The sequence below is a fragment of the Eretmochelys imbricata genome, chromosome 2 (assembly GCF_965152235.1).
Source record: "Eretmochelys imbricata isolate rEreImb1 chromosome 2, rEreImb1.hap1, whole genome shotgun sequence".
In the NCBI taxonomy this organism is placed as follows: Eukaryota; Metazoa; Chordata; order Testudines; family Cheloniidae; genus Eretmochelys; species Eretmochelys imbricata.
This window is the reverse complement of record NC_135573.1, coordinates 96734874-96759139: the sequence shown is the minus strand read 5'-3', so window position 1 is coordinate 96759139 and position 24266 is coordinate 96734874. Positions and strand designations below refer to the sequence as shown.

Here is a 24266-nt window from a genome sequence, read left to right as displayed (position 1 = left end):
CCTATCTAATACAATATTAATTGCACACAGTTCAAGATAAAAAGAATCAGAAAAAAAGGAAAAGTTAACTAGTAAAGGCTATGGGCACAAGACCAAAGTGGGAACTTGAAGGAAGAATTTAAAATACATTTTTGGCCTCTTAATCCTAGATTTAAAACATATTTTTGTTTGCTTTCTTGCACTATACATTCACAACTTGTCTGCTAAGAACAAAGGGGCCATCTGGAGAAATGGTAGGATTACAATATTGGAGATGTGATGCAATGCAATCTAACTAAAGGGAAAACTATTTTTGTTAAAGATTTCATGCCTCTTCAGTTACAGTCTGATGGAGCTTCTCATATATATGAGACCTCCAGTAAATGCTCCAGTAAAATCAGGTAACACTGGACTTACTGGGTATTAATATACATCAGCAAACTTTCACGCCTTTTTTATAAACCGTAAAGCAGTAAAACAGTTCACAAGGCTATTTTGCCCCCTTTGGAGGTCACCATCAAGTTTACATCCCAGAGACACAAGTATAAAGGACATTGGGTGGATATTTCTCAGTCTGCTCTAAGAATTTAATGTTATTCGCCATATGGTCAGAAGCACCATAAGTGATGTTTTTAAAACAGTCATCTAATGGCAGAGCCAAAACAATTTCAGTAAACAGTAAAGCTGCTGGAGAGCAGGTGGGAAGTCCTGAAAAATAAGTCCCATGAATAAATAAGTAAATAAAGCAAACTGTAGCCATTCTCTGTATTCTCATTGAAATGCCCCCAAAACAGTAGACATACAGGGTTCAATTCCTCCTGCATCAAAGTTCCATTTTGCTTTGTGGGGTGGCTATCAAGCAGCCAGTTACGACTCCTTGATTCCATGCCCCCTGGAGGAGTCTGGGGGCCATTGGTGTAGTCACAGACCATAACCACTTACTATAGGGTCTTGAACTGGAACACAGAGTAGAGGGTGAGCCTTGGTTGCACTAGCAAATACTGCAGAGTGGTACTGCTAGGGGTAGTGAACTAGAAGACTGCCAGGGTCACGGAGGCAGGTGTGAGGACTACCTGACACTGTTTGAGCAGAAAGACTTTGAAGGACACTTCCCCCACCCCCAAAGGGGAATCAAAGTGTGATCTGGTCAGAGGCCAGAGTCATGATGCAGCCATGCCGTGACTCTGTGAGCAGGAGGAGAGCTGCAGATTGTAGAAAGAAGAAAGGGGGTGCTGAACTGGGCAGAGCTAATCTCCAGGATTGCCCAAAGAGGCTGCCATCCAGTGGTGAGCACAGAGTCCTATGACACCATCTCTAATATTCAATCACTTCTGTAAAAAAGCTGCTTTATTATGTACCTAATTAGGGGTACCACCCACCTGGGTTTTATCTGGACAGTCTGGTTTTTGGCTTGTGTGTCCAGGTGCCATTTAGGTAATGGTCCCCAAATTGTGGGGCAGGGGGGCATGGTGGGACTGTTGGGGGGGGCACAGAGGGTCCAGGCCAGCCCCCATGGGGGGCAGGGAGGTAGTGCCACCCCTTGTCCCAGCTCTGCTCCCGCCCCAGCCATGACGCTGGCTCCCGGCATGCGACTGGCCTCATCCACAGCCTCAGTGTGGCTCCACACCTGGATGGGAGCCCGGCTGCCGACCCCCACCACAGCCTGGCTGTGGCTCTGCTCTGGCCAGGACTGAGGCTGTGGGCAGGGTGGGGCCGGGAGTGGAGCCGCACCAGGCTGTGGGCCTGGATGTTGACCCACACTGTGGCCTGGTTGCGGCTCTGCCCCTGACAGCGGATCGGTCTACAGACTCTGTCCCCTTACCCCTGTGTGTGTGCCCCTGCCCAGCAGTACCCAGCTCTGGGGGTGGGGCAGGAGGTGGCAGGGACACGGATAAGGGGGCAGCGTGGCCCTCAAAAGTTTGGGAACCGTTGCATTTAGGGTTGCCAGGTGCCTGGTTTTCATCCAGAAAGTCCGATCTAAAAAGGGAACCTGGCAGTGTCTGATCAGATGTACTGACCAGACACCAAAAACCTGGTTAAAGCGGGGTGGGAGGGAGGCGCCAGGTCATTAACCCACATTAGTCCCTGCTCAACTGGGGCCACCTCCTATCTGCAGGGAGGCTCCTTGTCTGGCTGCAGCAGCTCCCGTCCCAGTTCCAGAGCAGAGGGAGTCCAGCTGGGTAGGGGGAGGGAGGTGGAGATGATCCAGCAAGCAATGGGGGCTGGGAAGAGGCGGAGCAGAGGGTAGGGCCTGAGGGGTCTTATTACCACAATTAGAAAGGTGGCAATGCTATAACCAATAGAACTAAGATATTCTGTAGAGTAGTAAGTGTTTTGGGCAACTGGAACATCACTAAACACAGTTCCATTTGCTCTTTGCCGTTTTTGGCTTGGACCTTCTGCTTGTCTCCAACTTCATTTTAACCTTGATTTTGAACTCTCTTCTTCTCACCTTTCCTATATCAGTAAATCTTCCTGTCTCCAGTTCTACAATATTTTTTATTTAGATTCCTGCCCATAAATCCTTAGCCATCATTTCTCACTGTAAGTGTTTCAATTCCCTTCTCTCTGGCTTCCCTGGATCTCTGCTCTCCAAATTCCAATATGTGTAGTGTGCTGCTGCATGCTTTGTCACACATACAAAGAAGGAGGTAGGACTATGCAAACCATCATCCCAAAATTCCAGGATGTAGTTGAAAATTACCTTCTGTTTCTTTTTTCATGCACTCTTTGAATTTGCTCCATCCAGCCTGATGGATTATTTCTTTATTTTGTGTATTATCATCTTTAAAAAAAAATCAAAGTTGTTGGGACCGTTTTTTTTTTAAATCACACAGTTATGGCATAACTAGCTGGAGCTGTACTCTGCAATCATCATAACCCTTCACTTCACCAATGGAAGTTTTTAAAATACGGGAGGTAAGATCTTACCCGTGCCTTTTGCTGCATCTCCATCATTAGTCTTTCATGTTGCTCAGCTATTGCCAGTGTTGCAGAATGGACTTTCTGATAGATCATCTCTCCTTCCCTTGTCTGAAAGGTGAACAGTCCTTCTCCTGTGTCACACATCCTGGGATAAGATTTAGGGAGTGGGAGGAATGAAAAAAAAGTGAGTACTTGTTTTATAACAGTTAAAAATTAATGCTCTGACCTCTATAATTCATGTGCTCACCCTGCTGTTGGAAATGACTTCTCAATTTTCATAGGTAAATTTGTGGCATTTTGAACCTCTGCATGGTTACTTCTACTAACAAAGAAATGTATTCTGAGAGATATGTGTGTGCAGAACTTTGTGAATGTAGCCTTTCGATTCAATTTTAGTCATCCAGCCAAAATAATCTGAACCGAATGAGAGGAGTCTTTATAATAAAATAAGAAACCTTTAGTAATGCAGTCAACTATTTATGGCTTTGTTTCAGATGCTTGTACTGGTGACTAGGTAATTAAATTTAAGTCCCTTAACCACTTCATTACTGCCAAATGTACAAGGTACATCGTGCCTCACTGTGCTGATATTTTAACAGAACATTGGCACTTCAAAAATGCAATTGTGGTCTATCACTGGAAAGAGGTTGTATTGAGAGCGAGCATTAAAGGGATTAAGAGATAATATTCATACTGTTGGAGTTCATTTGCATTAGGCAGTTTCTACAACTCATCTGATGATTACAGAAGCCAGTCAGTATGAATACATTCTGTACTACGAACTTTATTTGTATTATACAAGTAGATTAAAATAATGCAAATTACAATATAAATAAAAATAATCTTTTCTTCCTTTGTGAAAAGTAAGTGCTGTGCTGTCTTACTCTCAGGACTTTCCCACGACAATATATGGAGGAAGAAGAGAGGTAGATAAGATGAATAACTGAACTGGGAAAGATTTTTAAATGTGAATAAACCTTCAAGGGCAGGCAGTTAAAGTGAATATTGGTTCAAGAGGAAGAACTATGTGAAGGAGACATTTAGGGCCCCAGTTTCCAAAACGACACCCTGCAATATTGCATGTGGCCCCATAAAATCTACATTTATGCATGTAAATGGAATTTGCTCAGATAATTTGAATAGTCAGCCTACTAAGTGGTTTTGGCATGCAAAAATCAGCACACAAATAATTGTGTGTGCAATTTTAGAGGCTGAGTTGAAATCGGTTTATTAATTTGGTTCAGTATTAACAATCAAGAGTTTTAGTATCATTTGACATAGGAAAATATTTGATTTCCTGGGCCATTAGTAAACACAATTTTTCAACTGCTCAATAATTTCTGTTAAATTTACAAGACAAAGATTTTGAAAAGTGACTAGTGATTTTGGTGTGTCTCCGTTTTTTGATGACCCACTTGAGATACCTTTAAGGGGCCTAATTTTTCATAAAGGGGCTTAATTTTTCACCCACCTTCTGAATCTCAGCTGCCTTTTCCAGTGCTTCACATCTAGCAATGAAAAATCACTAGTCACTTTTTAAAATCTTGGCCTTTTAAAAGTTCCTACAGTTTTATTTATTTATGTTTCTTATAAAAATCTTAAAAGTTGCTTTTACATTAATACAAAAAAATTCTAATTCTACATAATGAGCTTACTTACCCAGCTTTAATAAACACCCGTGAATAAATCCCCCTCCCAGACTACGCATATAGATCAAAGCTGGTCAAAATTTTTCAAAATTCAAAAGGTCAAGGAATTTTGTGTCAAAATTTGAAGAAAAAGGATTCAAATTATATGAAAGTTACACTGTTTTTTATGACTAACTTTAATGTAACTTTCATATAATTTTTATCCTTTTTTGTCAAAATTTTGACACAAATTGAAATTTTGAATTTTGAAAAATTTTGACCAGCTTTAATATTAGTAATACTTCCTGCAGTCCTTAATCTTATTCCTGTACTGGATTATTGTATTCAATATTTATGAAGAGGCTTAAACTGTTCAGATGATATCAAGACTGATCTTAACATAAAATATCAGGTGAGCATCAGGCATAATTCAGCAGTTTTTCCTGGAAGGTGTACAAGAACAGTCAAGATCAATTTCCAAAAATTGTTTCAAGGGATTGGGGGTGGGCGGGGGGAGAGGGGAGGAGAAGTGTGGAGAAAATATTTTTGGTGCAAATATTTGCTAACAGTCAATAGAGATGTGCAGTTGAATAGAAAAAAGAAAATAAAGAGTCACACTCTTTAGAAAATCCAATCTCACTATAATATACTATATCACCACACTTCCAAAACAAAAACCAACTAACCAAACGAGATTCAATCTGTTTCAATAAGGAGCAGTAGAGGGTTATTAGCAAGCTTGGCATTAATTCAATTTGAAGGTAAAAATAAAAATATTTGTATTAAATTCCACCTGAGACAGAAGTCTTTCTGTAAACATTGAAAATATTTTATGTATTTAGCCACAGGTCTCCAAGAAGCTTCTGGTACAAACGAAATGTCTCAAGAGATTTGAGGCATTAAAGCAACATTTTGGTTCCCTTAGGGCATCATATAGCTGACATTCAGCTCCTGTGTAAAGAGATCTTAATAAAATTCAAACAGCGTGAAATGGAAAGTCTGGAAAAAATTATGAGTTTCACAAACTGAAACAAACCACTATCTCTTTGCTGGTTTCAGAGGAGGAAAAAAATCAACAGGGATCACAACAAGAAAACAACAAACAGGGTTTGATTAAGATTCAAGAGTTAAGCTACTTATTTTAACAAAGCAAAGCATAATCACCAGCCAGAGCCGATACAATCAAAATCTACTATCAAACTAAAAAATAGGAAACAATGAAGCTGGCCCATGCGGTGGTATGGCAGCTCTTCATGCTGGTGAAGCCTAACATGGAGGTTGTGTCTTCCGGTTGGAACCAGAAAGCAGTGTGCTATATTATGCCAACATGAGGGAAGCTATTTATGGCAGCCTTCCAATAAATGTACTGTGTTTCCCTAGCTCAAGATTCACTATACACACAACTGCTCAAAAGGTGTGAGAGGGGAAAAATGGGCATCACCCTTTAAGGTGCTGTGTGGGCTTAACTCCACTTGAAGTCAATGGGAGTTGAAGGCAAGCAGCACTAGAGCTGGTCCAAAATTTTTTGGCAAAACTTTTTTTCTGTTGAAAATTACCATTGTGTTCAAACCAAAACAAATGAGGCAATGTCGGGATTTGAACCGGAGTCTCCCACATGCCAGATGATCACCCTAACCATTGGGACATTGGCTACAGGCGCACTACTCTTTTCACAAAAATTTTGAAAGGTCTTGGTTTTGTTCCACATCAGAACAAAACCAAATTTCAAATATTTTTGCAAAATGGAATTGTTTTCCAGCCAGCACTACTCAACACCATGCAGGGCTGACCCTTATGAAAGGAAAATGGTCTCTGGAAAGACTCAGTGGGACAAAGCTCTCTTGCTTCCATGTAGGCTTATCATAGACAATTACTCTCTCAAGGAGGTGAGTCCATTCCATGGATAGTATAGAGCAGAGTCTTTTTGCTCAGCTGTCTGGAATATTATGATACAGAAAGGGAACCCTAATTATTTATATTGTTTCCCTCAGATGACAAGTGGTTAGACTAGAAATAAGAGTCCAAGAACAATGAAATGTATATTGGCACACTGTGGGCTAGATTCACCCCAGCTGGCACAGAGAGATGCAAATTTAACCAGAGAAACCAGCTATAGCCTGAGGTGTGGGATTGATTCTTAGAGGTGGAGGTGGGGAGAAGGAGGGAGGACAGGTGTTTTTACCATTGTTGGTCTACTCCAGGAACTATGCTGGGAAAGGGCAGCTTTACTTTCTTCCAGGAGCTCCATAGTAACCTTGCCAGCAGACTGCCAAGCATACATAGAATCAGTACATCTCTAACTGCTCTGCTTATTGTCTGGCTATGCCAAAAGAAGGACAGGAGACATCTGACATGGGTTTAATCAGGCTGCAACTTTATTATTAGATGTCTGGGACTAACCAGCAGATACAAGTGTACAGTTCAGGTAACCCCCTGTTTATTCCATAATTACCCAGGGGGATTTTACAGCTCCCCCTCTTTTCCTCTCCAGCAAATCCATTGCTGGGACCTTACCATCCACCCCCACCCCATAGGAGGGTTAAGGTGGGCTATAAGAATTGGGGGTTGGCTCCCTGCCATGCCAATCATAGGAGTCCCCAACCACCCCCTCTTTCGTTCCTTTAATGAACACCTCTTTTTAAGTCCTTTTCCAAGCCATTTATCCGGTCATTGTATACCTTTCCTATGGAGTACCTACATGGGACATCTGCCCTACATTTAAATAATGAATTGCGACATATGGTCTACCGCCCGTCATGCCATGCATGAACAGAACCCACCTGAACCTGCTGTGGGGAAGGCGAAGAAAACCCCAACTGCACCCAAGCCAATATGGTGGTAAGGGCAAAATTCCTTCCCAGCCCCCCCCAAACAGGGGACGGCTAGCATAATGCCCACAGTAGGTGTTAACCAAACCTGGTATTTTACCATCTAAAAGGGGAGGGAGGGTAGGTGCTGCTTCAGGTCTGGTCTGTGTAAGATGGGAGGCTTCATGCGCAGATCCACCACTTTTAAATCCTGCATTCCCAGGGGATAAGTCAGTGACCACGCTAGGGTGACCAGAGGTCCCGATTTTATAGGGACACTCCCGATATTTGGGGCTTTTTCTTATATAGGTGCCTATTACCCCTCACCCCCGTCCCAATTTTTCACACTTGCTATCTGTTCACCCTAGACCACGCAGACCCTTTTTGCAGCAGTTTTCACCCCCCTACTCCTCTCCTCTCCTCTCCTCTCCCCCTCCCCACCAGCCATAAAGCACTGTTCCCTTCTTTTGGCCAGCCAGCCAAACACCCCCCCGCTTAAAGGTGCAGGGAAGTCACACACACACACACACACCAGCCAGCACTGAGCACGATACAATGCTCTGTATAGCCCTTTTTATCCCCCAGTATTCTGTCCTCCACTTCCCTGTTGCACTGGTCCACTACAGCTGTGTCACTTTTCAGACTGCCAGGCCTTTACAACGAAACTTCCTCCTCCCCACCACAAGCTGCGCATCTTGGTTTACACTGGCAGAAGACAGCACAAATGGAGGTGAATTGAGAGCTATGTTACAATTTGCTAAAAAGCAAAGATTCTTTTTCACATTCAGGTCTGATGAATGCTGTTTAGCTGCGATCAAGGGAAAATTTGGAGGTCTGCAGATAAATCTCATTTTGACAACTAGTTTCTCTCTAAACCTAAAGTGAATGCTTACACCCTTTCCAGTGTTAAGACAGAGCAGGAACTCCAAACCAGACAATCACATTCTTATGTCCTAAAACCCCAGTGGTATTCTGTACAGTTTTTAAAATTTATTATTATACAAGTTGATGAAATTCTTAAGAGTATACCTTTTGTGCACTGCAGCTCTAGGCATTTAACAGTTGTGTTCAACTAACAGTTGAATTCTTATTTTGTCATTTAGCTACACTCACATTTTGTTCCTTTGTAGAGTTGTGTCAGGAGACAAATACTATCATGAAACACATTATGGTGGGTATGAGCATAGCTTTTATGTGCATGCACAGAACAAATATGCAAAGAGAAAGAGGGGAAGAGAATAAAAATGTTCATACTATGTCAGACTAATGGTCCATCTAACCGAGTACTCTGTCTTCTGACAGTGGCCAGTGCAAGATGCTTCAGAGGGAATCAACAAAACAGGACAATTATTGAGTCGTCCCATCCCAGCATCTGGCAGTAAGGATTATAGGTTAAAGCCAGAAGTGGACAAAAATTTTCAAATGAAAAAAAATGTAATTGGAAAAATAGCCTTTCAAAATAGACTTTAATGCCAGAAGAGACCATCATGATCATCTAGTCTGACCTCCTGCACATTGCAGGTCACAGAACCTCATCCACTCACTCCTGTAATAGACCCCTCTCCTCTGGCTGAGTTATTGAAGTCCTCAGATCATGATTTAAAGACTTCATAGTTAACACTATGAACCTGCAAGTGACCCGTGCCCCATGCTGCAAAGGAAGACACTTTTTACCCAAAATTTCTGACACTACCAACATTTTTCATTTCCTGTAAAATATTTATCATTTTTTGTTTAAATTTGGTACAGGAGAACCTTAGAGTTACAAACACCAGAGTTACGAACTGACCACTCAACCACACACCTCATCTGGAACCAGAAGTACACAGGCAGCAGCACAGACTAAAGGGAAAAAAAAAATCAAATACAGTACAGTGCTGTGTTAAATGTAAACTACTAAAAAAAATGGGAAAGCAGCATTTTTCACCTGCATATTAAAGTTTCAAAGCTGTATTAAGTCAATGTTCAGTTGTAAACTTTTGAAAGAACAACCATAACATTTTGTTCAGAGTTATGAACATTTCAGTGGTAAGAACAACCTCAATTCCCAAGGTGTTCATAACTCTGCGGTTCTACTGTAAATAAAAAATGTTGATCACCATTTTGATTTAAAAAAATCAAATATTTTGGATAAAAGGTCAATTTCAAAATCCAATGATACTAAAAAACTTTCAAAAATATTGTCATTTTCATGATTTTTGAAGTGTTGATTGGCTTTAGTTATGCACAGAACTAAGATTGGACTTCTTTTCCTGCCTCTGCCACAGATTTGCTCTCCGACCTTGAATAAGTCACTCTGGCCTAAACTATCACAACTGTTTTCTGATTTTGGGTGCCTCAATTTATTTATTGGAAAGGGACGTTATAAAGGGGAAGTTATTTGTATTATTACAGAATGGTACAGATGGATGAATAGTCAAACATCGACCGGAAGACTTATGGTATGATCTGATGCAACATACAATATAAAGCTATGTATAAAATATGAAGCTATGTATGAGGACATCAGAGTTGTTTATACTTTATTCTCTAGTGAACAATCAATATCAATTTGCAGATTTTTAATTTATCATGTTACAGTATGAATAAGACAGGAGCTACAGGAAATTCCTCAGTTATTAGCATGTAGTTCTGTTCATTGACTCTATTAGATTAATTGTTGGCAAACTGTGGCACAGTGAACACCATTTTAAAGCTAATTTTCCAGAACAGTAGCAAATGTTTCTATTAGCCCAGTAAATGAACAACAAAATATTCATCTGCTTTCATATCTGATATGTGCAGCCATACATCATACTAAACTGGGGATTCAATATGCAGTGCCATAGTTGCAGATGCCCACTATTATCTACAGAATACTTAACTTCAGGGTGACAGTGGGCTGGTACGGGTCGGTACGGCACACCAGTAAAATGCCGGTACCGGCCTGTACGCAGCCCACATTAAAGTACTGCCACAGCAGTGCTCTAATGACGCTGGCCCTTTTGCCTCCCCTGGGCCACTGAAGGGGAGGGCAAAAGGGGAAGCTGGCTCAGGGCCAGCGATTTAAAAGGGCCCGGGGCTTCTGGTCGCCGCCGCCCCTGCTACTGCGGCAGCGGCCGGAGCCCTGAACTCTTTAATCGCTGCTGGAGCCACAGGCAGCGGGGGCCAGGCAGCGTGGATGGGCTGGCTCAGGGATACTGACCCCACCAGCCCTGCCCCTTCAGCCTGAGGCTCCGCCCCTTCTGGGGGCTGGTACCCCCCCCATACCAGTAAGAATTTAATATTACCTTCACCCCTGATAAACTTACCACTTTGGGCCTGATTCAAAACCTGTTGAAGTCAGTGGGAAGATTCCCACTGGTGTCAGACCAGATCCTTAAGAAAGAAGGAGAAATTAACTTTCCACAAAATAGCAACCTTGGAAGTCATTTCATTTTGAAATGTTGTCACAGCATTAGCTCACCAATTAGCCTTAATGTAGGGTCACTACTAGAAGCTCCGGTTGCATGGATAAGAAAGACATCTAAGATGACAGCACAGAATAAATTGGAAGTAGATCAATTATGAAAATTACCGTGACTTACTCATATGTTCCAAATACTTGCTTTAGTCTGAATTTCTTTGCATCATTTCTAAAATTAACTTTTTTTTAATTGATGCAAACATCAAACCCTCAAACCAGACACTATAGGACTACTGTTGAGAAAGCTAATGATAACGTAAATAATGCATGGACTTGATGCTACCATTTACAAATGGCATTTCTCTCCCTAAGAGAGCTTGATTCTTTCAAGTCATGGTTGCGACTTCCCCTCATGTTTTTAAACATATCTATAAATAAGATCCTAATAAGAGAGGCACAAAACAAAAGCAAGCAAAACAGATTGTAGGTATTATTTTTCATTTGGTTATCTAAACATTTATTTAATTAAAAAATTTACCCTTTTATTAGGTTAAGGAGCACAGTACATTTTCAGAGAGTAGTGAAGAATGCTGAAATACTGCCACTGATTTTAATAGGAGTTGTCCACCTAAAACTTTTTAGAATGTTTGCAGATTTAGGGGCAAGGGAGCTGATTTTCAGAAGTGCTTAACGCCAAAAAATTAAATGAAAATAATTGGAGCTGTGGATGGTCAGTGACTCTGAATATCAGCATGCGAGTCTTAAGTAACACTACATTAAGCAATGGAAATCAATGACAAGAATGGACTGCATTTATAGAGAGAGACTGTTGTAATTTAATTTCCTATTTTAGTGGGATCACTGGGAGGGTGTCTGTCTGTATCTGTGTTAGTTAAACTTCTGAATCCTGCAGTTGCTTCACACAGATAGTTGTAGAATAGGAAATGTGATGGGTAAGGAAGTGATCCAGGATCTATTTAAGTTAATGGTAAATCTCCCATTGATTTCAGTGGTGCACAATCAGGCATGAGAAAAGAGAAGTGTATAATATTGAATAGCCAAATGAGTTAAACAAATATTTAGGCAATTATTACAGTGCAGGACTAGGACTATCTATAGCAGTGGTGGGCAACCTGTGGCCCATTTGTTTACATTTGCACGGCTGTCCGCAGCTCACAGTGGCCACGGTTCACTGTTCCTGGCCAATGTGAGCTGCGTGAAGATATTACCTCACCCACCTCGTGTCTCTCATCAGAAATAAAGGTAATTCTGACAAAGTATGTTTGTTCTTTGTGCACAAATGCAACACATGGCATACCCTCCTCAGGGGCGATCTATTTCCAAGAGGCATGGTTGGCTTTTATATCTAACTAGTCTAATATAATGTGGTTTTCATCTTTTTTCAGGCAAGATGTCTAAGCCAAGGATCTCAAAAGTGACTAGAGAATTTGAGTACCTCGGTGTTTGAATGTTAACTTGGAATACTCTAAAAGGGTCTGATTTTCAATGTGGTGCTCCTCACTTTAAAAAAGTGAGGAGCACCATTCTGAAAATCAGTCCCCTTTAAGGAGTTTCAACTTGAGCACTCAAAAAATGAGGCAACCAGAATCACTACTCATTTTTGAAACTTTCAATCTATCTTAAAATAAAGGGTGACATTTATAATTAGGTAGATTAATTCCTACATATTTCTAATTAAAATGTATTTTGATTTTAAGAGCCCCCCGAATATGGCACTGTTAATTTAATTAAAGAAATAAAAATGCTTAGTCTGTCATTTCACTAATGTGAAATGTAATTAAAACCATATACATTTTTTAAAATATGTAATTAGTCAAAAATTAGCCCCTGAACAGTCTTCACTTAACCCATTTAATAAACTGAGCTGAATCAGCCAAGAACAATAACTAAAAACATTACAGACTCATGGCAGGGTCTTTAGTGCCTGAGGCAACATGATTAATTGTTGGTTTCAGAGTAGCAGCCGTGTTAGTCTGTATCCGCAAAAAGAAAAGGAGTACTTGTGTCAATTAAGTAAGCTGTAGCTCACGAAAGCTTATGATTAATTGTGATGGCAGAAAGACCTGTGAAAACTCCATTCTTGATTCTCAGTTCTGTGTGCTAAAGAAACTGATAAGAACATGAACAATCATCACCTGCACGTTTTACTACTCTGATTCCATTGCTCTTGTATTTTGGCTTTTCCATTTTATTTGCTTAGCCTGAGATTCTGTCATTTTGTAATATTAGTCAATTTTGGGGCTGACTTGGGGAAAAAGCCATGCCTATCTATGATACTATATAAACATATAACAATAACAAATAATTCTGGTGCTATAAAAACTGTGACAATAAGTGCAGTGACAGTTGTTGCAATGATAGGAAAAACAGATGAAGATATAAGACAATGTTGATAAGATGCAGAGTACTGAGCTAGAGTAAGGAAATGTAAAAGGGTGGATGGGTGAGTCATTAGGAAAAGGTTACACTACATAAATGTCCTGAATCTAGAAAAGGTCAACAAATGAAGAGGTGAGAAAAATCAACAGGAGGCAAGCGGGAAATGTTGTTTAATACAAGAGTAGACTTTTGACAATAGACAGGAGAAGCCCTAAAGGTGAGAAAAGGTCAGTGAAAGCAGAAGAAAGGTCAGTGAAAAACTGAGAAACAAAGAATAATAATGTGAAGTGCAAGGAGTTTATAAAGGGCTACATACAGAACAGGTAGAAGTTCATAATGACTCTGTCATTTAGCCAAGGAAATTGGTGGGAATCCAAATGGATAATAAGCTTGGTTTCCATGTTTTGCAGTTAGCATCATAGAGTCCCATTCTGCACATCTAACAGATATCGTGGCCATTATAAGGTGAAAAACAATGGACCAAATTCTTTCCTGGTATAGCTCCACTGATTTCATAGTTTATCAGCCCTATAATCTAATTTCCCCATAGATCTATCAGTGTCCTCCATTTCTAGCTGTATTGTAGAATTATGAGTTGATATACAGGACATCTGCTTGTTCACCAGCAATAAAAGCTGGTTATTTACTGCAAAGAACATTATGTACAAAACATGTTTTTTCTTGTTGTATAAAGCAACTTCATATGTTTTTAAATGTGCAATTCCCGTTAGCTTTATTCCCTGCCTATTTCAGGCAGTTGTAAAGTGCCTATCACCTTCGTTATTAGTATTTACTATTTTTATGAAATTAGCACTCTCAGACTTCGGCCAAAACTAGTGTCTCTACTTGTGCTAGGCACTATACAAATATATAAGGCTTGTCTACACTACTGCTTAAGTCAATGTAACTGACATCACTCAAGGGTGTGAAAAAACACCTCCCTGCGTAATGTAAGTTACATCGACTTAAAGCGGTGTCTACAGTGTGCTATGTCGGCAGGAGACGCTCTCTTGCCGACATAGCTTCTGCCTCTCTTAGAGGCAGAGTAATTACACTGATGGGAGAGCTTCTTCATAGCGCAGTGGTGAAGACAAGCCCATAATAAGAGACAGTACCTGCTCCTTTGCAGGCCAAATATACAAGACACAAGGGGAGGAGAAAGAAGATAATATTATTTCCATCTTACAGACGGAAAATGGAGGCCCAGAGAGATCAAATGATTTTTCAAGGGTCACACAGGACATGAACCTATATTTCCTAGTCCAGAGCCTTAATTTCAAGACTATTCTTCTTCCTGGTATCCAAATACCTTTCCAGATAGTAAACCTATCTACTGGAACGATGAATCTCCACATATTGCCATTCTGGATTTCTTCTTCTGAAATGTAAAACTCTCACAGCTTGTTGTAAGTGGCAGTGAGGACTTGCTCTAAAAAATAGCTGAGATTCTGTTGCTCCAAAAAGAAAAGGAGGACTTGTGGCACCTTAGAGACTAACCAATTTATTTGAGCATAAGCTCCAAAGAGATCCAACAATCCTCCATTCTGTCCTGCAGAACCGTAACTCTTTCCAAGTGACAGCACTATGTTTTCAAATTATTTTATTTATATGTAATATAATGCAACTCTGAGCCCGTATGTGACAGACTAATGAACATCCCCAGGTGTGTGTGTGTTAATATTTGTGACTGATCTATGCTAACCTAACAATTTTCCCTCCTAGATTACAGTATTTTGTTTTAAAAAACAAACAATTTTTAAGGTAAAGTGACAGATTTAAGATTCCACCAAAACTAGGCAACAGTTTAAGGAGAAGAACAAAAGTCTTTCATTTTTTATTTTTACGTTTGTAATTTGCTCATGAAATGTATTTTTCTACTTGTTTCACTGGCAGGGAGAGTTTTTTTGCACAGTTCTAGCAGTAATGGTGTCTCTCTGGAAATTAAATTTTCTCCAGTGACTGTGATGTCTCTCCTCTGTAATAACCTTCCCTACATTCAGTGTACTGACGCATGCAGATCACACTGATGGAACTGCAGGAATAATATCCCATTACTATATTATGCACATTTCTCCCTTTCTGCTTAATGGAAGTACAGTATGCAGACTATGTTTGCAGATGAACTGTATTACTGACTACACACTATGGCCACAGTCCTGCAACTGACTCAGAGAAGGCAGACCCCTGCCTTCCCATGTAACCATGCAGGATTGGAGCTATAGTATGCAACTGTAAGATTTGCACTGAGATGTTTGTCAGGTCTGGTACCCTCAAGAACCAGGATTCTTTGTCAGGGACTAGAACTGAATCAGACTGGTTTGGTTCAGATAATAAAAAAAAGCTCTTACCTTCTTTTCTTTCACTAAATAAATTGGTCTTTTGTGTTCAGTTCATTTTGTTTTCCTTAGTGAATCAGAATAAATCTCAACTCTTAGCACTGAAAAGTTAAAGAACAGGCCTCACGATATAAAAATCAGGTAGAAAAAAAATAGTCAAATGTAGTTACCATCTGTCAGCTGATAAGTAGCCAATTTGAAGTGGTATTTCAAGGCAGCAAGTGTTTACACTGCAAAAACCACCACCAATACCATAACCATCAAATTTGTTGCTACTCATATCAGAAAGGTGAAAGAGTACAAAGACTGAACTACCCTCAGTCTCGGCAGAGATGGGAAAACCGGATATAATGGTGCGTAAACACTGGAGAGGAACTGTGGTATACTCTCCCAGACACACGTGAAGTCAGTTACTGGGAGAAGGGTCCTCTGAGTGACATTTGTACTCAGGAGTTCAACAATTACCATCCTCAAATATGAATGGCATCTACATCTGAATAGTCACCCATGACTAGCTAAAGATAATCCTCCAAAACATGATTGAGGCACTTTGGTGGGAAAGATTGTGCTGCTGCTGTGAGTACTATACATCATCTCTCAATAAACAGAGGAATTAAGTCTTCTAGATTGGCAATGCATACCAGCATCTTTCACCAGTATTAAATTCACTTAAAATACATTAATATGCAGATGAATCATATATACATGATATAGTATTAGTGGATTTTTGACTTCTCAGGATTTCTTTAAGAAGCTTTATTAAATTCACTCATATGACATACTGCACTAAATGTAAGAAATAAACTAAGACAGGATGGTGAAATCAATGTTCTACATATTCTTAAATACAGAAGGCATTCATATTTTTGGAGCAAAATATGCATTTTTGTAAGCAGTGGAGCAAACATGAAAATGCTGTCGAATAATTCATTCTCCTAATTTGTGAAACCTTGATCTGATCAATAATAACAGAATATGGTTTATCATTGTCTCGTCTTGAAATAGCACCTGTTCTTAAGAGCAAGAAGAAAGATTGAAGATAACAGTTCATAGTTTATGTAGTAATATTATAGTTTTACCATAGAAACATTATAGCATGTCACGGTACACAATGCAACAGTAACGGCAAACCACTGACAAAAAAACAAAACAAAAAACCCAACTAGCTGGGAAAAAATGAGGTCATAAAGATTACCTATGTTGGGTTTTTAAAATTTTTTTTATTGTATCTTTTCATTTTAACAGGGCTCAGATATTTTTAGACCAGAGAGTTGCAGGTGTTGAGTCCTGGAATCGATGCTTATATCCAATACTGAGGGTATGTCTAAACTATGAAATTAGGTCGATTTTATAGAAGTCGATTTTTCAGAAGCGGTTTTATACAGTTGATTGCGTGCATCCCACTAAGTGCATTAAGTCGGCGGAGTGCGTCCACAGTACTGTGGCTAGCGTAGACTTTTGGAAGGGTGCACTGTGGGTAGCTATCCCGCAGTTCCCACAGTCTCCATTGCCCATTGGAATTCTGGGTTGAGCTCCCAATGCCTGATGGGGCAAAAACATTTTCACGGGTGGTTTTGGGTACATGTTGTCAGTCGCCCCTCCCTCTCTCCCTCCCTCTATGAAAGCAACGGCAGACAATCGTTTTGCGGCTTTTTTCCTGGGTTAACCGTACAGACGCCATAGCACTGCAAGCGGGAGCCCACTCAGTTCACCGTCACCACTGCTGTTGTGGGCAAGTCTACTGTGAGGGCTGCTGTGATCCAAGTAGCCAGTGCAATCACTGACATTCTGTTATCAAGGGTAGTGACTCTGGGAAATGTGAGGGCCTTTTTAGATTTTAGGTGCATCATATTCCTGTCCTTTGTCACTGGTGAAGAAGTCTTGCAGGCGCACATTCCACGTGAAACAGCTCCAGGGCTCCTGCTCTTTTGCCTTGGCCACACAGCAGCAGCTCCTGGGCGCCTTCGCATCAGTGGTGAACGGCTCCACTGCTTCCGCTGCAACTCTGCAGCAGACGGTGCAGTAGGACTGCTAGCCGTCCTCATCAGTGGTGTTTTGCTCACTCCACCGCTTCCGCTGCAACTCTCCTGATCTCCTGCGAGCTGGAGGCTTCTGCCTCAGGCTGCTCTCCCAGCTGGCGGCACAGTGCAGTTTCACCTACCCCAGCCTGCCCCTTGCTCCCATGGCTCATGAAGCCTGGATAGTAGTCAGGAGCAGTTCAACTAGAGGCTGAGCAAGTGCAGAATGGTGGTAGAATGTGCCTTTGGACGTTTAAAAGCTCACTGGCGTTGTTGGTCAGACCTTAGCGCAACCAACATTCCCATTGTTGTTGCTGCTTGCTGTGTGCTCCATAATATCTGTGACAGTAAGGGGGGGACGTTTATGGCGGGGTGGAAGGTTGAGGCAAATTGCCTGGCGTCCGATTTTGAGCAGCCAGACACTGAATAGAAGAGCACAGCAAGGCACACTGCGTATCACAAGAGACTTTGAAAACTAGTTTCATGACTGGCCAGACTACGGTGTGACAGTTGTGCGTGTTTCTCCTTGATGCAAACCCGCCCCCTTTGTTGATTTTAATTCCCTGTAAGCCAACCACCCTCCCCCCTTCAAAATCAAGTAACTATTGTTTTGAAACCATGCATTCTTTATTAATTAAAATAATTGAGATAACGGACAAGGAAACCGCCAGTGGTTTTAGGTACGTGTTGTCAGTGACCATTCCCTCGCTCCCTCCCTCCATGAAAGCAAAGGCAGACAATCATTTCTCGCCCTTTTTCCTGGATTGCCCGCACATACGCCATAGTACTGCAAGCGGGAGCCCATTCCGCTCACCGCTGCAGTTGTGAGCATTGTAAACACATTTGCCCTTGGAGATTTTGGCATATATATTGGCATTACTTCTTTTGGAACGGAATTCTGATAGCACAGATTCGTCTCCCCATACAGCGATCAGATCCAGTTCCCCCCCGCTTTCGAGGGACTGCATGGTCACCTGTGCTGATGAGCTCATCATGCTGGCCAAACAGGAAATGAAATTCAAAAGCTCCTGGGGCTTTTCCTGTGTACCTGACTAGTGCATCTGAGTTGAAAGTGCTGTCCAGAGTGGTCACAATGGAGCACTCTGGGACAGCTCCCAGAGGCCAATACCGTTGAATTGCGTCCACACTACCCCAAATTCGACCCAGTGATGTCGATTTTAGCGCTAATCCCCTTATTGGGGAGGGGTACCAAAATCGATTTTAAGAGCCCTTTAAGTCGACAAAAATAGCTTCATCATGTGGACAGGTGCAGGGTTAAATCAACCTAACGCTGCTAAATTCGACCTAAACTCTTAGTGTAGACCAGGGCTGATATTACAATCCATTACAGAATAAGTGGCATCCTATTAGAAGGTACTGTTCCTTATTGAGCAAAACAGCATCCCATAACAACACTCATTCTCTCTCACTCTCTTAACTAACAGCGAGACAGGTTAAGCAGCATTAATTACACACTAACACAGTTGATTTTGCTAACCACTCAATGTTAAACATAAAACACAAAATAAACCCATTACTTTACAGCTTAAAGTAAAGTTTAAGCTGTAAGGTAATGGGTTTACTTTGTGTTTTATGTTTAAACACACCCCCCACCCCCAGTAATACAGGATACCAGTGTCAGTAAAACACGGCCACCCTACATAAAAAACAATAAAAATTTCAACTAATTTCTTTTTTCTTTCCCACTGCATCTTTATAATCTTTTCTGGCTTTATTGCTAGAATTGGGATGTTCTTGGCAGAAGCCCATTCTTTATGGAATTTGCTTCCACTGGTTGTTTGCCAGAGATTGGAGATATGTGCACCTGTCTGTATAATCTGCCTGGTGGGTGAGCTGAAGGCTTTGCAATGATGAGGTACATGTCAGTAAAAAAATATGGATTAGTAAAGCAAAGACTATGTAACCAAACCTGTGCAGGTCACTGTGTTTATTTAATTGTATTTTTAAATAATGTGAGGTGCTCACATGCTGTGATATTGGCCGCCATTTTACTACTGCTTGTGAATTATGCTTTACACGTTCTGAGTAATCAATCATGAATAAAGACCAGCTGTTTACAAGCTATTGCACAAAGGCCATTTTGGCATTTGGACACTCACACAAGCAAACTTAAGCACTGAACATGGGAATATTTCGAAGAGGTGGTTTAAAGAAGCTTTATCTTATAATGCTTCAGTGACTTTATATCCCACATATCAGTGCTGATGGAGCACTTCATTCATTCTGAATGACATACTATATGCACTTGTGATATCACCAACTTTTTTATGTGCACTGTAAATAAGTGTATGCAATAGATACTTCAATAAAATACACATATAATAATGTCTCCATTGCTTATGTAAAAAAAAACACTACCAAGAGAGATGAATGGGAAGGAACTAATATAATTAGCATATTTGATGGATGAACAATGTCAAGAAATTAATGAGGAAAATTCTTATTGCTAAAGAATAGAGCTGAATTTAAATCTATTGTATAGGCAAATGAGCAAGTGAATGAGTCACAGTTGATTATAGTATATATTCAAAACTTTATTTCCCCACCTAACTGAAAATGACATGCCTTCTGATGTTGGAACTTCCCATTTTAAAACACAGAAAGGTGCAGGAGAACACTGAAAGGAGCTCCACTGAGTGCTATGTATAGGATTTGGTGATCCAAGTTTGGATGCTTTAAAAACAAGATGTAGTTGTAGCCATGTTGGTCCCAGAATATTAAAGAGACAAGGTGGGTGAGGTAATAACTTTTATTGGACCAACTTCTGCTGGTGAGAGACACAAGCTTGGAGATCTGCATGGCTTGAAAACTTGTCTCTCTCACCAACAGAAATTTGTCCAGTAAAAAATATTACCTCCCCCAACTTGCCTCTCAAAAACAAGTGGAATTCTCAAAGCAAGATGTGCTTGTTCTCTCAAATACATCCTAAGTACTGGTTACCTAAAGTCTCTGAAACTTTCAAAGCATCACTGTTTTATCATGCTGCAGAGGCACTGCTGTCCTTCCTGTGTCACTGTCCCCTCCCATTCCTCTCCTGCTCTTTCTAGCTACCTCACCATAACAACCATTCCTTGCTTTTCCTGTTCAGATTTCCTCTTCCCAGCTCTAATGGTGTCTCGCTGGCCCCTGTCTACTTACCCTCAATTCCTTTTCCCATGGGCTGTTCCACTCTCTAGCCCTTAATTTTGTTCTGAATCCACTAGGTTGATTATTTCCCTACTAGCTTCCTGATGAACTCTTCCCAGTCTTCATACACCAATCAGATTAAGCCCCATCAACTTCATCTCTTTGTTTGGCTTCACAGCTGCCTCTCAGAATGCTGCTGCCCTTCATTGTAATACCTGACTTTTCAACCCAGCCCTCAGCTTTAGGGTATCCACACAACTGCTATTATCATGGCTTGAAGTAGTTTTGACTCCCTTCTGCCAGTTCCTTCCCCTACAGTACATTGTCTACTAGGCAATGCCTCTGATCCCAGTTAAGACATCAGGAATGGAGATGGTTCAACCAGTTCTTTCGTTACACTCCCATGTAGGGCAAATGTCCCCAAGACCAGCTTTTCAGAGAACTTCAGTTTTTTTCCCCCAACTGTCACTATATTGACACAGTTCACTGATCTTTACCTCCATTCTCTCTTCCCCACAAACACCACATGATTCTGTTGGTCACTGGAATACTGCGATTTCTTACACACTGCACATGGATAGAATTTTGCATTAAGCAGTACTAATTTGAACCTGTTTTATTTTTATAATCCACATCCACACTTGGCTGTGAGCTTTCAATCATCACAACACACGGATCCAGACAGAAAAAATATATCAGGGATTGGCATTGTGGGCTGCGGGAAGCGGTGGCCGGCACATCCCTTGACCCGCGCCACTTCCCTCAGCCCCCGTTGGCCTGGAGCGGCGAACCGCGGCCAGTGTGAGCCGTGATCGGCCGAACCTGCAGACGCAGCAGGTAAACAAACCGGCCCAGCCCACCATGGGGGCTTAGCCTGGTAGGCCGTGTGCCAAAGGTTGCCGATCTGTGAAATACATCCTGCCACTCATACTGCTACTTTGAGAAAGAAAGAGCTCATTTCTCACTTAGAGGGATGGGAATTTACTCAACTTGGATAGAGTACCTAAAAAAGAAAAGGCAATGTTGTTTTATATGGTAAAATACTAAAATCATGTTTTACTGGTTTAAGCAAGCCAAGTTACTGCAATCTTATATTTGACTCTTACGCTTTTCTTCACTACCACGCTAAATCGATGGAAGAGCAATCTCCTGTTGTTGTGATTAATCCATCTCAATGAGAGGTGGAAGCTATGTCTATGGAAGATCATCTCCTGTCGACATAACACAGTGTCTACTCTGCACTAAGTTAATGTAAGTAACATAACGTAATGTAATGTAACATAAGAAGTCAATTTTAAGAGCCCTTTATGTCGACGGAACAGGGTTGGTTGTGTAGATGCATTCATTAAAAGGTCTTTTAGAAAATATGATGTGACAAGTCTCCATGCATAGTAATACTAAATCACATACCATCCCAGTATTACTCAGACTCCAGAATTATTAATAGTGCAATAATAGTAATAACCTACTCTGCTATCCAGGAAGTACTATTAGAAGGGATACAGTATCTAATAGTACTTCCTCTCATAGGGTCTTAGAGACAAAACTTCCTGCAGTGTCCTAAATAAGCAACAGATAAAGGAGCCCAAGAACTCAGTCAAACATACCTCAAGGTTTATCTCATCCTATTCTGCCTGCTATTTCCAGTCATGCTATGAGCTTCATATAAAATTTGGTACACATTTCCAGATTTTCCTTATCTGTTAGGTTTTTGATACGTTCTTACCTAGCTAAAGTTGGAGATGAGAAGACACTCAGACACATGCAAAGACTTGCAGAATAAGCTATGTGTTGGTGTGATTAAGTGGTTTCCCCCCACTTGTTAGGTTGTACGTGAGCCTATGTGAGTCTTACTGTTTTGCATGAATACTGTGTGTACCTCAGTTTTCCTGTATATTACACCACTGCCTAGATGGTGGGAATAAGGGAGTGTGACTTTTGCTGAGAACACCGAGGGCAGGTGAGGTTTCTCCAGCTGCCTGCACGTAAGTGACAGCTGATGCCCTTGGTAACCTGAGAACCAGGAGGGGGACACGACGAGGTTACACATTACCCAGGAAGCATGACAAAGACCAGAGGAGGGGCAACGGGATGGGGGGGGTGTTGAGGTCTGGCCGCTGGAGGGGGTCAGTCTCCTGTTTGGGACTCAGAGAGGGGAGTCCAAAGGCACCATGCCAGGGGTCCCCCCAAGATGGACTTAGCTGAAAGTTCCTGATTTCTGTGATGGCAAACCCTGTCAAATAATAAACCCTTCTGTTTTACACACTGGCTGAGAGTCACGGCTGACTGCAAATTTGGTGTGCAGGACCCCTCTGGCATCCGCAGAGGTCCCGTCCAGGTGAACCTGCTGCTGAAGTGCACAGTGAGAACAGGGGTGTTGAATGCTCTGAGGTCAGACCGAATAAGGCCATAGACAAGGAGGCTTTTTGCCCAGGACAGCATTCCTGGAAGACAGTCATACTACACCAGAGTCCTGTCTGGCTTCACACAGAGCAGTTCCAGAGCATTGGGCCTGTGACTCCATGACAATTGGTACTCTGACATAATTTTCAGTGACTATCCTTCTTTTCCCCTCAGCAGAATAATGATTTTTTTTTAAATGTATTCATTTATTTTCCTCTTTATGCTTTAGGTCCCAGGTTTTGAACATGATTTATACCTACAGCCTGCATATACAATTACTGCAGACAAACATAGTAATTTCATTCACAAATGTCTAGTTCACTGGTATGTCATTTGCATGTGCATTTACTGTAAATGCCCAATCAGGCAGCAAATTATGCACTACTTTGCATACATTCAATTCTGAAAACTTAGCTTTTCACTGGTAACACACATTTGACCAATGTTTGTTGTTAGTAAATATACTTAAAATGCCAGAAAAATTCAAGAAGCTATTTTCTATACTATATGGAGAGCATTCAGCTAAAGTTTACAATTTTAACCCTTTCCAAAGGAATAAACAATAATAAAAAAGATTCAAATTCACAGCAGGAATATTTTTATAAAGAGAAAAGTCACATATAAAGTTCCACTCTGTCAATGGGAGCTGTGGACATTGAGTATTTGAAAATCCAGCTGCTAGACTGAGGCTATGTCTACACTGTGAGCTGGGGGTGTGATTCCCCTGCTTGGGTATACATACTTGTGCTAGCTCTGGTTGAGCTAGCATGAATATAAACAGCACTGAAATCATGGTAGCATGGGAAGTAGGAGCAGAGACATGGCTTAGCCATGCCACCTGAAATCGGTGGGTATGTACTTAGCATAGCGAGGCCATGCTTCTGTTGTGCATATATGTGTACATGAGCAGAGGACTCATACCCCTAGCTCATAGTGAAGACTAGCCTTAAATGGCTAACCAGGCAATGAACTCTTGAAAATTTGGGTTCAATTATGAGTGCTGAGCACTTTTGAAAGCTGTCTTGAAATAGTCAAGGTCTGGTGGTAGCGTGGATATAAAAGGCTTTTCGTAAAAGAAGAAGGTTTTTTTCAACCATTGTCCTGGGCCACAATTTTCTCTCTTTTCCGTGTTTAGTGGTTCAGAGGTGGTTGTATATCAGTAGTGGTGAATGTATGTATTGACTTCATGGGGCACTTTGGGATCCTTCAAGATGAAAGGCATAATGCACCATAAATAC

At 41.1% G+C, this 24266-nt stretch overlaps 1 protein-coding gene across 2 annotated transcripts in view; it reads right to left on the bottom strand.

Annotated features, from left to right (window-relative positions):
- Positions 1-24266, bottom strand: part of DOK6 (docking protein 6) — a 429579-nt gene that overhangs the window by 105425 nt on the left and 299888 nt on the right. For both annotated transcript variants that reach the window (XM_077809077.1, XM_077809078.1), the window contains exon 6: positions 2911-3049. In XM_077809077.1, coding sequence (XP_077665203.1) covers positions 2911-3049 — 139 coding nt within the window. The remainder of the gene's footprint in view (positions 1-2910; positions 3050-24266) is intronic.